This window comes from Mauremys mutica, chromosome 13 (assembly GCF_020497125.1).
Source record: "Mauremys mutica isolate MM-2020 ecotype Southern chromosome 13, ASM2049712v1, whole genome shotgun sequence".
Taxonomy (NCBI): Eukaryota; Metazoa; Chordata; order Testudines; family Geoemydidae; genus Mauremys; species Mauremys mutica.
Window position 1 is genome coordinate 41,241,080 of NC_059084.1, and position 18,193 is coordinate 41,259,272.

Genomic DNA, 18,193 nt, shown 5'->3' on the forward strand with positions numbered 1-18,193 from the left:
CCATGATTGCCATGCTATGGCATCTTCCAGGGCAATCCAGGGAAAAAAGCCGTGAAATGCTTGTCTGCCGTTGCTTTCCCAGAGGAAGGAGTGATTGACGACATTTACCCAGAACCACCCGCGACAATGATTTTTGCCCCATCAGGCACTGGGATCTCAACCCGGAAATTCCAAGGGGCGGGGGAGGCTGCGGGAACTATGGGATAGCTACGGAATAGCTACCCATAGTGCAACGCTCCAGAAGTCAATGCTAGCCTCGGACCGTGGACGCACACCACCGATTTAATGTGTTTAGTGTGGCCGCGTGCACTCAATTTTATACAATCTGTTTTACAAAACCAGTTTATGCAAATTCGGAATAGTCCCGTAGTGTAGACGTACCCTGTGAATGAATAGCCGGTTGTTATAGTAATTCAGGAAAGCTGTGAAACAAAGACAGAGTGACGTACACTATAAGGAATTGTTACATTTGGGTTTGAGATATGTGCAGGTGTCCACCTTCAATTGAAAGAGAAAAGGAGTGGACTGTCCTTTAAAAATCTATAACTTAATCCTTTTGCCTCATATTCAATTATATCAATGACCTTCAGACATTTTATTTAAATTTTTGGTCCTTTGGATTACAGTTCTTCTAAATCCATGGTGTTTCAAAACCACTTAGCATCCTTCTTAATGCCTTTCCCATTGCTTCCTTCACCTCTTTGTTTCTTAGAGTGTAAATGAAAGGGTTTAATAGCGGGGTTACAACAGTGTTAAAGATGTTGATTGTTTTGTTCAAATCCAATGAGTTCTGTGCAGAAGGCTTGACATACAGAAAAATGATGGAGCCGTACCAGATAGCCACAACGGTGAGGTGGGCAGAGCAAGTGGAAAAGGCCTTTTGCCGGCCTTGAGATGATGGGATTCTCAAGATGGTGGAGATGATGTGAATGTAGGAGACTAGGGTTATCACACATGAGATCACAACAACAATGATTGAAACAATGAACGTTGCAAGCTCAACGAAGCGTGTGTCTGTGCAGGAGAGTGCTGTCAAAGCATCAACGTCACAAAGGAAATGATTGATGACTTTAGGGCCACAGAAGGACAATCTGGATATTAGAGTTGCCAGCACAGAGATAGCCAGGAACCCACACAGCCAAGAGAGGAGGGCCAGATGAACAGAGAAAGTTCTGTTCATGAGGGAGCTGTAGTGCAATGGGTGGCATATGGCCAGATAGCGGTCATAGGCCATGACGGCCAGGAGGAAACATTCTGTGGAGCCCATGGAGAGGAGAAAAAACAATTGCAGGACGCAGACAGTGAATGAAATGGTTTGGCTTGTGCCCAGCATGATGCCAATGGCCTTGGGGACACATGCTGTGGTATACCAGACCTCCAGGAAGGAGAGATTGCAGAGGAAGAAATACATGGGAGTGTGCAGGCATGGGTGGGTCCTCACTAGGGCTATGATGGACATATTCCCTATGATGGTTAGGAAGTACATAACTGAAAACACCACAATAAGGAACATCTGAAAATACCAAGTGCCAGGAAAGCCCAGGAGGATGAACTCCTGCACACTGGTTTGGTTTCTTATTTCTGTCCCAGCCATGACGTCCATCTGTAAAGACATGAGAGATCATAAGACATTTAAACATGTTGAACACATGTTTGGATGTGCTAAAGTGCAGACCCAGAAATCTGTGACTAAAGCTACTAGAAGATAAGGGAAATTGGGTGCTACTGAACATCGTTCTTCCTTGTGCAACATTCCACCTCCACAATAGAGATGAGAGCTCCACTCAACAGTCATCTAAGGCCCACGAGGATGCAGTGGGTGGCTGACAATATGGTATCTTTTCTGTCTTGATGGTTTAGCCCCTCCACCCCTCTCCACTCACCCCTGAGAAAGCCTCGGGATTTAGCCCATTCTCTCCATGCCTCACCTTGACAACAATTTTGCTCTCTGCTCAGGTCAGAGTAGGCATTTTTTTTCACAAGTCGCATTGAAATTTCTAGGATTTCTACTCCTACACTCCAGGCCAATGGGGGCTGCAGGCAGGGTGGCCAGCACATCCCTCGGCCTAGGCTGCTTCCTGCAGCCCCCATTGGCCTGGAGCAGCGAACCGCGGCCTGTGGGAGCCACAATCGGCCGAACCTGCAGATGCAGCAGGTAAACAAACTGGCCCGGCCTGCCAGCGGCTTTCCCTGAACAAGCAGCAGACCGGCTTTGAGAACCACTGCTTTAGGGCCAACCCAAGGTAAGCAGCTTGGGGATCCCTTGCTTATGTTTAGAAATATCGTCCTCTCCAAATTCTATGTAACATAATGATCCAGTCCCTTCTGGTCAGGGATTTTTATTCCCTTACTCCAAAGTTCAAACTGTGAGGGAATGAGGCTTTGTGCATGTCCCCTCTTCATGGGTGTGGGGAGAGCAATCAACAATGTCTTTTCTCCACAGATATTACACAATGGTTCATCTGGTGTCTACAGGCCTTCTTTTGTTGGGAAGGAAATGACACCTCTTGTAGTAAACTCGTAGTTCACACTTGGTAATGCTCCTCTCCTGACTGGGGTTTACAGATTAATTGCAAACACTTTCATAGTTGCAAAGATGGGATTCATATATTATAGGTGAGATTGAAGCATGCAGGAACTCACCAGCATTTCATAAAATCCAAACACTAAATACATTCTTATAAACTTAACATCTATTTGAACAATGTTAACACCCAGGTGAGCAGACTGGTTTCCAACTGTGCATTTGCCAGTGTTTAGTGAGGCCTAGGGGCCTAGGCAGAAGATAGCATCTGGTCCGCCACTGACACAGTAGGGGACCAAGTTTGATTCTCATCTTTGTTATATATGGCAATGCAAATGAAGTGTGAAACTGTGACATTTTTCACAAAAGGGAATTCTTGTTTTCTGGCCAGCTCTGCTTAATCCTCTCTGAGACCTTCACCCCAAATTCTCAGCAATAAGGAACAACATTAGAAACTAGCAATTTTGGTTATTATTGATTATGTGTCTTCTGGTTGAATTTTATAGTCCCACCTTCAGCACTTAACCACACTGGGTAGTATTTTTGAGGTCTGCTAAACCAGTTCTCTGCGCAGAGCTGGAACAGCACCCTGAAAGAACACACACACACGAGCCAGCTAACAACATATATATTCTTCTCTATTTGCCACAGCTAAATTATTGACCCATTAAATTTCAAGAGGTTAATTCATTAGTGATCCTTGAAACATTTCCATATCCATTTCAATATTTTTGGATGGAAACTTGTCTTTTTGATGACATGGAGACTTCAGCAAAAAACGTATTTCCATGAAGCAATTTTTTTTTTTTATAAACTGAAAATTCCATTTCTGGTAACTGAATCATAGAAATGTAGGGTGGGAGGAGACCTCACCTCAGCCCCCTGCACTGTTGGATGGAGAAGTAAACCAGCCCTGACAGTTGTTTGTCCAACATGTTTTTAAAAACCTCCAATGAAGGGGATTGTGCTCCAGCCCCCTAATCATTTTTGTTGCCCTTCTCTGGACTCTTTCCAATTTTTCCACATCCTGCTTGTAGTGTGGGACCCAAAACTGGACACACCAATGTTGAATAGAGGGAAATTATCACGTCCCTCGATCTGCTGGCAATGCCCCTACTTATACAGCCCAAAATGCCGTTAACCTTCTTGGCAACAAGGGTACACTGTTGACTCTTATCCAGCTTCTCGTCCACTGTAACCTCTAGGTCCTTTTCTGCAGAACTGCTTCCTACCAATTCGGTCCCTAGTCTGTAGCAGTGCATGGGATTCTTCTGTCCTAAGTGCAGGACTCTGCACTTGTACTTTTTGAACCTCATCAGGTTTCTTTTGGCCCAGTCCCCTAATTTGTCTAGGTCCCTCTGTATCCTATCCCTACCCTCCAGCATATCTACCACTCCTCCAAGTTTCATGTAATCTGCAAACTTGCTGAGGGTGCAGTCCACACCATCCTCCAGATCATTAATGAAGATATTGGACAAAACCGGCCCCAGGACCGACCCTTGGGGCACTCCACTTGAATCCGTCTGCCAACTAGACATGGAAATATTGATCACTACCCGTTGAGCCCAACGATCTAGCCAGCTTTCTATCCACCTTATAGTCCAATCATCCAGCCCATACTTCTTTAACTTGCTGGCAAGAATACTGTAGGAGACCATATCAAAAGCTTTGCTAAAGTCAAGGAATAACACATCCACTGCTTTCCCCTCATCCACACACCCAGTTATCTCCTCATAGAAGGCAATTAGGTTAGTCAGGCATGACTTGCCCTTGGTGAATCCATGCTGACTCTTCCTGATCACTTTCCTCTCCTTTAAGTGCTTCAGAATTGATTCCTTGAGGACCTGCTCCATGATTTTTCCAGGGACTGAGGTGAGGCTGACTGGCCTGTACTTCCCTGGATCCTCCTTCTTCCCTTTTTTAAAGATTGGCACTACATTTGCCTTTTTCCAGTCATCCAGGACCTCCCCTGATTGCAATGAGTTTTCAAAGATAATGGCCAATGGCTCTGCAATCACATCCGCCAACTCCTTTAGCACCCTTGGATGCAGCGCATCCAGCCCCATGGACTTGTGCTCGTCCAGTTTTTCTAAATAGTCCCGAACCACTTTGTGACTATTAGCAGCTCTTAATCTCTTTGAAGATTCTTAGGATGTTCCCCCTCAGTCTTCTTTTCTCAAACTTAAACATGCCCAGTATTTTTTTTAACCTTTCCTCATTGGTCAAGTTTTCTAAATCTTTTATCATTTGTGTTGCTCTCCTCTGGACTGTCTCCTATTTGTCCACTTCGTTCCTAATGTGTGCCACCCAGAGCTGGACACAGTACTCCAGCTAAGGCCTCACGTAGAGTGAGACAATGACCTGCTATGTCTTGAATACCACACTCCTGTTTATATACCCCAGAATGACATTAGCTTTTTATGCCACTACATCACATTTTTGACTCATATTAAATTTGTGATCCACAATAACCCCCAGGTCTTTTTCAGCCATGCTACCACCTAGCCACTTAACTCACATTTTGTAGGTGTTCATTCAATTTTTCCTTCCTAAGCAAAGTAATTTGCACTTGTCTTTCTTGAATTTCATCCTGTTAAGTCTGGACCAATTCTCTAATTTTCACGGTCATTTTGAATTTTAATCTTGCCCTACAAATTGCTTGCAACCCCACTCAGCTTAGTGTCATCTACAAATTTTATAGGAATACTCTTCACTCCATTGTCCAAGTCATTAGTTACAACACTGAATACTACTGGACCCATGACTGACCCTTGCAGAGCCCCACTAGATACGTCCTCCCCGTTTGACAGAGAATGATTCATAACTACTATTTCATTACAGTCGTTCAACCAGTTGGGCACCCACCTCATAGTAATTTCATCTAGACAACATATCTCTAATTTGCCTATGAGAATGTCATGAGGAGCTGTGTCAAAGCCTTACTTACATCAGGATATATGACATACACTGCTTCCCTCCATCCAGTAGGCCAACAACCCTGTCAAAGAAACGTTTTGATTTAAAAATGAACATTTTTAATTTAACAAAAATGTTTTTTATGAAAACTCCAAAAATGTACATGAAAAATTTTAATGAAAACTAAAATATTTTTATTTTTAGCCACATATTTGATGAAAAAAATCAGTTGGCTCTATTAATTATTCAGAGTACAATGAACACTATTTCCTTTTGTTCTTCCTAGGCTTTATAGTATATTAAACAAGAGGGGTAAGCTGCACCCATTCTACCAGTATGGGTCAGCTGACTCCTCAATGGGGAAAAGTTTTGGAATGGCTGGAGGATTTCCAGCTAGCTCACATTACCAAGAAAGGCAAAGTTATTTCACAATACAGTTACTTTTAATTACAATTCCAGCTGTATCTGGCTAGGAGGTCTAACTTACCAGCTCTGTTGACGGAGCTTGTCAATAAAAACTCCCTTTGTTCCCAATCTTTTTCTCTCAAGAGGACACACAACAGTCGTGGATGCTGAAAAATGGTTAATTGTATGGGAGTATATCTTGCTTTTCCCAACACTAACTATATATATATATATATCAGTTACAGGAAGATTTTTCACCTGATGCTTATTTCCATGAAGCATTCTCCCACGAAAGCTTATTCTCCAATACATCTGTTAGTCTTTAAGGTGCCACAGGACTCTTTGTTGCTATTTCCACGAAGGTTACGCTACACCACTGTAGCAATGTCCAGGGGGCTTAAATTGTGTGTGATGAGTCTAAATCACTTCCACTTTTTACACTGTTGGGAAAATGTGAGCTATTGTTATTATAAATGGGAACCTGACGCTCCAAAACCAAAAGACTCTGGTAAAGTCTAGACATCTGCATTGGTTAGAATCTCTTTCTATCACCACTCACCTGCTTTTAGCCCTACCTACCATATTAATGAACTGCAGCTCAAATTGGTTGCATGAGAGGGAATGTTTTGTACTCCTCCCTCACCTACCCATCACCCTGGGGATGTCTGATCAGAACAGAATTTCACAGAATTCCCTAGAAGGTAAAACACATTCTGCTATGTCCGGCTCAACTCCTGGTTAAAGCACCAGTACTAACAGCTAGGAAACAGGCACACTTTTCCAAATGCTTCCCACATTTCGTGAATGTCAGTGTCTTACCTGAGCCCCTCCTTTAGCCTCATTTTCCCCATCTGTGAAATAACGAGAAATGCCATAATTTGATTCATCCCACCTGCTGGGCACAAAGTGTTCTCAAAAACCCCACAACTATGAGTACGGAGCAAGGATTTCTGCTGCATATACTTGAGTGCAATCCACTAGCACCTGATTTCACCTGATAGTCACCATTTACAGATATAGAACTACAGAGCACTCCTGTAACAGGGGAAAGTACCACTTCATAAATCCACAGATTCATAGATTTCAAAGCAAGAAGGGGCCACTGTGATCATCTAGTTTGACTTCCTGCATAACACGGGCCATACAATGTTCCCAAAATAATTCCTACAGCAGATCTTTTATTAAAAAATAATCCAATCTTTTTTTAAAAGATTGATGGAGAACTGACACCCTTAGTGAATTCTTTCAATAAGTAATTGAATTCATTGCAAAAATTAACACCTTATGTCCAGTCTGAATTTGTCTAGCTTCAACCTCCAGCCATTGGATCATGTTAGAACTATCTCTGCCAAATTGAAGAGTCCATTATAAATATTTGTACCCCATCTGGGAACTTAAAGACTTTGATCAAGTCACCCCTTAACCTTCTCTTTGTTAAACTAACTAGAGTGAGCTGTTTGAGTCTATCAAAATAAGGCAGGTTTTCTCATCCTTTCATTTTTCTTGTGGCTCTTCTCTGAACCATTTCCAGTTTACCAACATCCTTCTTGAGTTTCAAACACCAGAACTGGACACAGTATCCCAGCAGTGGTTGCACCTGTGCCAAATACAGAGACAAAATAATCTCTCTACTCCTTCTTGAGATTCACCTGTTTTTGCATCCAAGCATTACGTTAGACCTTTACACCTCAGCATCTCACTGGGAGCTTATGTTCTGCTGGTTATCCATCATGCCCTGCAAAACTTTTTCGAATTCATAGCTTCTCAGGATAGAGATTCTATCCTGTAAGTATGGCCTGTTTTCTTTGTTCCGCTAGGTATACATTTAAATTTAACCACATTAAAACACATATCATTATTTGCTTACATCCAATTTACCACACAATCCATATTTCCCCATATCAGGGACCTCGCCTCTTCATTATTTACTACTCCCCCAATTTTTGCATCATCTGCAACTGTGTGATTATTTTATGCTTTAATCTAAATTGTTTATAAAATTGTTAAAAAGCACAGTGTCAAGAACCAATCCCAGCAGGACCATAGTAAGCTATTAATCTTAATAGTTTAATAGTAAGCTATTGAAAGCTTAAACTTTTATGTATGCAGTGCTGTTGTAGCTGTTTCCGTCCCAGGATAATAGAGGGACAAGGTTACTGAGGTAACATCTTTTGTTGGACCAATTTTTGTTGGTGGGAGAGGCAAGATTTTGAGCTTACACATATCAATTTTCTAAAATTCCTAACTTATAATCAGAGTATACCCAGTGTGCCCAGCCAGGTGAAGAGCCATTAACCCACCATTGAAATCAGTCAACAGGCACTCGTCAAGGATATGCAACATAGTCTGAAGTTGACTGCCTCTACAGTGCAGGTCATTACAGAAACTCCATTTGAAGAGCTTGGCCACACAATTGCCCTGTCATATTCAAAACCAGTTCAGGGAAGACCACATGTGCCTTGACTGGTCAAAACCCAAAGAGCAGATTGTTGGGGTCAGTGACTAGAGAGTGATTAACAACTGTCTTCAATGACCACTCGTTACACCAAGCAGATTCTGTCATCATGTCCTGTGGTTGCATAAGTGACCAGAAAGGGCATCTAAAAGACATATGAACTGGTTGAAGAGGTGTGAGTACAGAAGCGAGTCAATGTTCTCATGGATCTTGGCCAGGAGCATGTTGGAGGACCCCTCATGAAGAATATGGGGGCAATGCGGTGTTACTAAGTATTAGCAATTAATTCCCACAGGCTCCTTTGAAAATGCCACCATGAAACTGGATCTGACATCTGTTGTGAATGCTGTTGTGTGTATTTGCTTTTCTCCTGTGCTGTGCTAGGAGCTCTGGTGTTGGCTGCACCAGTGTAGCTTGCAGCTTTTTGACTCAGCAGACCTCGATGTTAATGATTAAAAAAAAGACCAACACTGAGTTTGGTGGCAAAGGCTCAGCTAGGTTTATTGTCAACAACGAACGGTACCACACACTAAGCTACAGTTTTACTAACACATGTTTCCCTGTGAAAAGATATTCACTCAGTCAACATAATGTTGTCCCCTGGGCAAATTCTATTATCCCTCCTTACACTCTTCCTTTCATACATTGACACAACCAAGTTACGTATTACAATAGGTTGTTACCAGTCTTGTACCTGGTAGTTCTAACAAAATATTCTCATCTATTACCCTGTCATCCTATCCTTCTCTTTACAAGGGGTCTGTGTGTTCCTCTACCACCTTGTTAGCAATGTATTTATGTAGTTACTTAAGAGTTCTGTGTGTTCCTGCAACATGTTCTCTGGTCAGGAATGTGTTTATTTGGTTGACTGATATTCCAACAAGATCTACTCTGGTTAAGAACACAAGAACATTAGAACAGCCATACTGGGTCAGACCAATGACCCAGCTAGTCCAGTATCCTATCTTCTGACAGTGGCTGATGCCAGGTGCTTTAGTGGGAATGTACAGAACAGGCAATTGAGTGATCCATCCTCTGTCATTCACTCCCAGTTTCTCCGGTGGGGAGAGATAGCTCAGTTGTTTGAGCATTGGCCTGCTAAACCCACAGCTGTAAGCTCAATCCTCAAGGGGGGCATTTACTGATCTGGGGCAAAAAAGTAATTGGTGAGTGGTCCTGCTTTAAGCAGGGGGTTGGACTGGGTGGCCTCCTGATGTTCTATCATGCTGGCAGACAGGGACAATCAGAACATTGTGTTGCATCCCTGCTCATCCTGGCTATTGATGGACCTATCCTCCATGAACATATCTTATTTTTTTTAACCGAGTTATATTTTTGGACTTTACAACATCCCCTGGCAAGGAGTTCCACGGGTTGACTGTAGATTGAGTGAAAAAGTACTTCCTTTTGTTTGTTTTAAACCTGCTGCTTATTAATTTTGTTGGGTAATCCCTAGTTCTTGTGTTATGTGCAGGAGTACATAACATTTTCTTATTCACTTTCTCCACACCAGTCAAGATTTTATAGACCAGTAACCCACCGTTGAAATCAATCAATGGGCACTCCCTTTAGTTTTTCTCTTCCAAGTTGAAAAGTTCCAGTCTTTTAAACCTTTTCTCATGTATAAGCTGTTTCATAGCCTTACTAATTTTTGTTGCCTTTTTCTGTACCATTTCCAATTCTAATATATCTTCTTTGAGATGGGGCAATTGAAACTGCATACAGTATTCAATAAAGGTAATAATTGAAGATATACCAGTCTCCTAGAACTGGAAGGAACCTTGAAAAGTCATTGAGTCCAGCCCCCTGCCTTCACTAGCAGGACCAATTTTTGTCTCAGATCCCTAAGTGGTCTTCTCAAGGATTGAACTCACAGCCCTGGGTTTAGCAGGCCAATGCTCAAACCACTGACCTCTCCTTCCCTCCCTCCCAATGTGTTGCTGCACCATGGACTCAGATAGTGGCATTATGACATTTTCTGTCTTATTATCTGTCCCTTTCCTAATGATTCTTAACATTCTTTTTTGACAGCCTCTGCACATTGAGTGGATGTTTTCAGAGAATTATCCACAATCATTCCAAGATCTCTTTCTTGAGTGGAAGCAGCTAATTTAGATCTAACCAGTTTGTATGTATAATTGGGATTATGTTTTCCAATGTCCATTACTTTGCACTTTTCAACATTGAATTTCATCTGCCATTTTGTTGCCCAGTCCCCCAGTTTTGCAAGATTCCTTTGTAACTCTTTGCAGTCAGCTTTGGACTTAACTATCTTGAGAAACTTTCATAGAATCATAGAATCATAGAACTTAAGATCAGAAGGGACCATTATGATCATCTAGTCTGACCTCCCGCAAAATGCAGGCCACAAAAGCTGACCCACCCACTCTTGAAATAATTCTCTCCCTTGACTCAGCTGTTGAAGTCCCCAAATCCTGGTTTAAAGACTTTAAGTAGCAGGTAATCCTCCAGCAAGCGACCCCTGCCCCATTCTGCGGAGGAAGGCGAAAAACCTCCAGGGCCACTGCCAATCTACCCTGGAGGAAAATTCCTTCCCGACCCCAATTATGGCGATCAGCTGAACCCCGAGCATGCGGGCAAGACTCTCCAGCCAGACACTCAGGAAAAAGACTTTCAATATCCCAACATTGACTCTCGGTACTAATTACCAGTGGCAGCACGTTATTGACCTATTGACTAAATAGTGTTATCCTATCAAACCATTCCCTCCATAAACTTATCAAGCTTAATCTTAAAGCCAGAGAGGTCCTTCGCCCCCACTTTGTATCATCTGCAAATTTTTCTACCTCACCTTTTATGCCATTTTCCAGTTTATTTATGAATACGTTGAATGGCACATGTCCCAGTACAGATCCATGGGTGACACTGCTATTAACATCTCTCCATTCTGAAAATTGAGCATTTATTCCTACTCTTCATTTCCGGTCTTTTAACCATTTACTGATCCATAAGAGAACCTTCCCTCTTATTCCATGACCATTTAGTTTGCTTAAGTGATTTTGGTGAGGGACCTTTTCAAAAGCTTTCTGAAAGTCCAAGTACACTGTGTCCACTAGATCACTCTTATCCACATGTTCGTTAACCCCCTCAGGCAGGTCTAATAGATTGGTGAGGCATGAGCTGGGTTGGCTCTTCCCAAACAAATCCTGTTCATCCACCTGTCTGATAATTCTATTCTTTACTATAGTTTCAACCAATTTCCCTGGTACTGAAATTAGACTTACCAGCCTGTAATTGCCAGAATCGTCTCTGGATCCTTAAAAATTGGTGTCACATTAGCTATGTTCCAGTCGTATGGTACAGAACCTTATTAAATGATAGGTTACATACCACACTTAGTAGTTGGGCAATGTCCTATTTGGGATCCTTCAGAACTCTAGGTTGAATCCCATCTGATCCTGGAAACTTATGACTGCTCAATTTAGCAACTTGTTCAACATCTGTATTGACACCATAATCAGGGAAAGTTGCTCAGATTTGTCACCTAAAAAGAACAGCTCAGGTGTGGGAACCTCCCTCACATCCTCTGCAATGAAGATTGATGCAAAAAATTCATTTAGCTTCTCTGCAATGGCCTGACATTACTGGAGTGCTCCTTTAGCATCTCAATTGTGCATTGGCTGCCCTGTTTATTTGGCAGGATTCCTGTCTGATGTACTTAAAAAACATTTGGTGTTAGTCTTTGAGACTTTAGCTAGATGCTCTTCAAATTCTTTTTTGATCTCCCAAATTATGCTTTTACAAATGACTTGCCAGAGTTGATTCTCTTTTTTTTCCCCTCAGTAAGATTTAATTTCCCATTTTCCTATTTTTGCCTCTAGCCTCTTCTTTGACTTTGTTGTTTAGCGATGGTTGCACTTTTGTGGTCCTCTTACTATGCTTTTTTAAATTTGGGTTACACATTTAATTTGAGCGTCTATTATGGTGTTTTTAAAAAGTCTCCATAGAGCTTGTTGGCCTTTCACTTTTGTGACTGTGCTTTTTAATTTCTGTTTAATTAACTTGCTCATTTTATGTAGTTCCCCTTTCTGAAATTAAATGCTACTGTGATGTGTTGCTTTAGTGTCTCTTCCACCCTCTCCCCCCACCCCACCCCACCCCACCCCGCCCCACCCCGCCACACACACATACGAATGTTAGCCTGTCTAGGGCCGCAGCAAGGCTTACAACATCCAATGGAAGTTGGAAACCTCCCTCCCTTGGCCCTCATGTAATTAACAATGGATCCATCCATACAGATCCTGCTGAGTGACATTCAAACCTAGCATCTTGGAATCTTCAGCACAAAAAAGTTTCCTCCTCCCACTGGAGCTCACCTGTCAAGGTTGTTACAGTAAATGAGGAAAGCTGTAAAACAAAGACACAACAACATGCACTAAGGAAATGTTACATTAGGGTTTGGAGTAGGCTGCAGGTCTGACTGCAATTGCAAAAGAAAAGGAGTTGGCTCTCCTTTGAAAAATACATGACTTAATCCTTTTGCTTCCTATATCAATTACCTTCAGGACATTATAATTAAAGTTTTGGTCATTTTGATGAAATTTCTACTTTTCTAAAACCACTTAATATTCCACTGACTGTCTTTCTCAAGGCTTCCTTCACCTCCTTGTTTCTGAGAGTGTAAATGAAAGGATTTAATAGTGGAGTTACTATGGTGTTAAAGATGTTGACAATTTTGTTCAAATCCAGTGAGTTCTGAGCAGACGGCATGAGAAAAAGAAAAATGGCAGAGCCGTACCAGATCATCACGACAGTGAGATGGGCCGAACAAGTGGAAAAGGCCTTTTGCCAGCCTTGGGCTGCAGGGATTCTCAAGATAGTGGAGATAATGAAAATGTAGGAGACCACGGTTATTGCAAATGAGACTGTGACAACAATGAATGAGTCGATGAATGTTGCCATCTCAACAAGGCGCATATCAGCACAGGAAAGGGCTATCCAGGAATCTATGTCACAAATAAAATGATTGATGACATTTGGGCCACAGAAAGGCAACCTGGATATTAGAGACACTAGCACTGAGATAGCCAGGAAACCACACAGGCAAGAGGCGAGGGCCAGCTGAGCAGAGAAAGTTCTGTTCATGAGGGAGCTGTAGCGCAATGGGTGGCATATGGCCAGATAGCGGTCATAGGCCATGACGGCCAGGAGGAAACATTCTGTGGAGCCCATGGAGAGGAGAAAAAACAATTGCAGGAGGCATTCAGTGAAAGAGATGGTTTGGCTTGTGCCCAGCATGATGCCAATGGCCTTGGGGACACATGCTGTTGTTAACCAGATCTCCAGGAAGGAGAGATTGCAGAGGAAGAAGTACATGGGGGTTTGGAGCCGTGGGTGAGTCCTCACTAGGGCTATGATGGACACATTCCCTAGGATCGTTAGGATGTACATCACAGAAAACAGCACAGCAAGGGCCATCCGGAAATACCAAGTGCCGGGAAAGCCCAGTAAGATAAACTCCTGCACGTTGGTTTGATTTCTTATTTTTGTGCCAGCCATGACGTCCACCTGTCAAGACATGAGAGATTATAAGGCATTTAAACATGTTGAACACACATTTGGATGTGCAGTAGTGCAGGCCCCACAATCTGTTAATACAGCTAAGATAAGAGAAGGGAAAAGGGGTGCTATTCAACACCGTCCTGCCTTGTGCATCTTTCCACATTGAAGATGAGATCGCAATTCATCATTCTTATAAGGCCCATGAGGATGCATGTTCATCCTATGGTGTCTTTCATGTCTTAATGGTCTTGCCCATCAACCCCACTCCACCCACCCTTGAGAAAGTTTCAGGTTTTGGCCCATTCTTTTCATCACTAACCTTGGAAGACAACTTTGCTCTCTACTCGGGACAGAGTTGGAGTTTTTGCACAAGTCGCATTGAAGGTTGACAGGATTTCTACTCCTAAATTCTTTACACTCTTCTGACCTTCAACCAGGCTTGTTACTTGCGCCTAGAGTGGTTAAAAAAAATCTAGATAACTATATCCTTTTTGAAAAATGCCATTTTGTTGAAACTGGAATAGTTCATGAAAACACACTAAGTTTTGCTGGAAATCTCATCAGGGTGGTGTCTCAGCTACAGAGTGAAATTTCTAATTAACACCCCCCCCCTGAAAAAAATAGCTTTCTATTCCATTACTTAGGGCACTTATTTGGGATGTAGGGGACCCAATTTGATTTTTATTTTTATTCCATATTGGAATGAAAACAAAGTGCAAAACTGTGCCATTTTTCATAAAACGGAATTCTTGTTTCCATTTTTCTTAATGTCTTTTGAAAACTCCAAATCAAATGCTTAGTAACAGGGAAAAAATAGAAAATAGCAGTTATGTTTATTTCTTGTTGTCTTCTGGTAGAATCTTAAGGTCCCACCTGTGGTTGGAGGCCCATTGTGCTAGGCACTGCATAAACATAGCTTAGAAACCACCCCTACTCCAAGAAGCTTGCAATCTAAAAGACAAGAGACACAAACCAGTAGAAACAGACAGCAAAGATGCAGCTTCCAGGATTTACAGTTCAATGGCTTCCCCATTTCTTTTCCACATAACAACCCTCATCTTCTACTCACCTCCTCTGAAAATCATCTCCACTCAAACCTTATGGTCTGGGATAGATTAGAACAATAGTTAGGAATAATGTTCCAAATACCGTCCAAGGCCAAATGCTTAAGAAACCTATAATTCACCCCACTGTTGCATGTATATTTGTCACATTTTACTATGGTGATTGCTCCTGGAGCTGAGAGAGACGTCATGCTGAGAGAGCATGAAGAATAAATGGTTGGTCATCCTTGCACCCTGGTATTTTCAGAGGGATCTAGGGAAGTCAGGTACCCAGCTCTCCATAACATTCAGTGGAAACTGCACCAGGAACTCCCTTAGGCTTCTTTGAACACCCCAGCTGCAATGTCCATCCTCTGTCTGTAGTGTTGTTTGAAATCCTCAGACAGATAATGATCCTTAGCACTTGTGTAGCTCTTTATAGCTGCATTGTGCAGAGAATGACCATTCATCCACACAACACACCGGCATGCTAGAGGCCTGATTGAAGGCACAGTGGAGTGAATAGTTGACTAGCCAAGTGTAATTGTTCCCATTGTAGAGCAGGGGCACCCAAGTCTCAAGTCTCTTAGATGTTAAGGTCAGAATGGACCATCATGACCATCTAGGCGGACCTCCTGCACATCACAGACCATAGAATCTCCCCCACCCACTCCTGTAATAGACCCCTAACCTCTGGCTGAGTTTCCATATTCCTCAAATCATGGTATAAACACTTCAAGTTACAAAGAATCCACCATTTACACTAGTTTAAACCAGCAAGTGACCCATGCCCCAAGCTGCAGAAGAAGGTGAAACCCCCCCAGGGTCTCTGCCAATCTGACCTGGGAGAAAATTCCTTCCTGACCCCAAATATGATGATCAGTTAGACCAGTGGTCCCTACCCTTTTTCGTCTGGCAGGCACCAGACGAAGGACCATGGCAGCGGTTGAGCATCCGCTGAAATTTGGCAGCATTTCGGCGGATGCTCGACCACCAGTCAGTATGCGAGCGCATTTAGATGCCCCCACAGGTGCCATGGTGCCCACATGCACTGCATTGGGGACCCCTGAGTTAGACCCGGAGCATGTGGACAAGACTCATCAGCCAGACCCCGGGAAAGAATTCTCTGTAGTAACTCAGAGCACTCCTGTCATAAACATAGAGCTAAGGGTAGCATAAAATCCTTCTTTACCCTGTAAAGGGTTAATTCCTCTTTTACCTGCAAAGGATTAAGAAGCTCAAATAACTTGGGTGGCACCTGACCAAAAGAACTGATAAGGGAAAAAAGTACTTTCAAATTTGTGGGGGAAGGTTTATTGTTGGGGTCTCCCAGAGTCAACAAGGATCCAGGGCAGGGAAAATACATCTCCATAAGCCATACCTAAGATAAGCATCTAATATTGCAAAAATAGTAGGTAATGGTCAAAAAAATGTGTTAGGTTATCTTTTGTTTTAGCTTGTGAATGTTCCCTGTGCTAAGAGGGAGGTTTATCCCTGTTTTTGTCACTTTAAAGATTTGCCTAGAGGGGAAATCCTCTATGTTTTAAATCGTTTTGTTACCCTGTAAAGTTATCTTCCATCCTAATTTTACAGAGGTGATTCTTTAATCTTTTTTTAAATAAACTTCTTTTAAGATTGTTTTCAGTGTCCTAAGACCCAGGGGATTTGATCTGTGCTCATTTAGCAACCAATTGGTTAGGATATTATTCTCAAGCCTCCCCAGGAAAGCGGATGTAGGCGCTTGGGGGGGTATTTTGGGGGAGGTAGGGCTCCCAAAATGTTTGTTTAAATCACTTGGTGGTGGCAGCGATACCAAAGGCAAGGAAGAAATTTGTCCCTTGGGAAAGTTCTTAACCTAAGCTTGTAAAAATAAGCTGAAAGGGTCTTTTGTGCAAGTCCCCACATCTGTACCCTAGAGTTCAGAGTGGGGAGGAAACCCTAACACCTCCCCATTTAGTTACCCATCTCCAGCTACTGGGGATATTTGCCACTAGCAGTTGCACTTTGGCTACATGCCATTGTAGGCAGTCTCATCATACCATCTTCTCCATAAATTTATCAGGAGCAGTCTTGAAGCCAGTAAGGTTTTCCCCCCACTGCTCCCCTTTAGAGGATGTTACAGAACTTCACTCCACTGATGGTTAGAAATCTTTGTCTAATTTCAAGACTAAACTTGTTGATAGCCAATTATAGCCATTTGTTCTTGTGTTCACATTGGTGCTTAACTTAAACAACTCCTCTCCCTCCCTGGTGTTTATCCCCCTGATGTATTTATAGAAAACAACCATATCTCCCCTCAGTCTCCTTTCAGTTAGGCTAACCAAGCCAAGCTCTTTGAGTCTCTTGTCACAAGGTAGGTTTTCCATTCCTCAGATCATCCTAGTGGCTCTTCTCTGCACCTGTTCCAGTTTGAATTTGTCTTTCTTAAAAATGGGACACAGAATATTCCAGATGAGATAGAATCATAGAATATTAGGGTTGGAAGAGACCTCAAGAGGTCATCTAGTCCAATCCCCTGCTCAAAGTAGGGCCAACACCAACTAAATCATCCCAGCCAAAGTATAATCATCCCAGCCAACTATTATTCCACTTTACAAGGTTGTCCAGATCTTGTTGTATGATCATAGAATCATAGAATCTCAGGGTTGGAAGGGACCTCAGGAGGTCATCTAGTCCAACCCCCTGCTCAAAGCAGGACCAATCTGATATTCTGGTCCTCCTCTGTGTGGGCAATACCTTCCAACTTTATGTCCTCAAATTTTATTAGCGCACACTCACTTTTTGTGCCAAGGTCAGTATTAAAAATGTTAAATAAGATTGGAACTCCACTAGTAACGTCACTCTAGCCTGACAGTTCACCTTTCACTATGACTTGTTGTAGTCTCCTCTTTAAGTGGTTCCTTATCCACTTTTCAGTTCTCATAATAATCCCCATCTTCTCCTATTTAACTAAGAATTTCCTGTGCGGAACTGTATCAAATGCCTTACAGAAATACAGGTTGTACAGATCTACTGCATTTCTTTTGTCTAAAGTATCAGTTGCCTTCTCAAGGAAAGAGATTACTTTGGTCTGCCATGATTAAGCTTTTTTAAAACCATGTTGTATTTTGTCCCAATTACAATTAACCTCTATGTCCTTAACTACTTTCGCTTTCAAAATTTGTTCCAACACCTTGCATACACTTAAGGTCAAACTAACAGACCTGTAGTTTCCCAGGTCATTTTTTTTGTATTTTTTAAAATAGGAGGTATATTAGCAATTTTTTCACTCATAGGTTACATCCCCCAAGTTTACAGATTCATTAAAGATCCTTGCTATTGGGCTCA

General features: G+C 42.3%; 2 protein-coding genes across 2 annotated transcripts; both read right to left on the minus strand.

Annotated features, from left to right (window-relative positions):
- Positions 1-631: 631 nt before the first annotated feature.
- LOC123347337 (olfactory receptor 6F1-like) lies at positions 632-1,594 on the minus strand. Its single transcript, XM_044984751.1, has one exon. The coding sequence runs from the start codon at positions 1,592-1,594 to the stop codon at positions 632-634; it is 963 nt and encodes a 320-aa protein (XP_044840686.1).
- Positions 1,595-12,848: 11,254 nt separating this feature from the next.
- Positions 12,849-13,820, minus strand: LOC123347338 (olfactory receptor 6F1-like). The gene has a single exon (XM_044984753.1). The coding sequence runs from the start codon at positions 13,818-13,820 to the stop codon at positions 12,849-12,851; it is 972 nt and encodes a 323-aa protein (XP_044840688.1).
- Between the last annotated feature and the right edge of the window lie 4,373 nt (positions 13,821-18,193).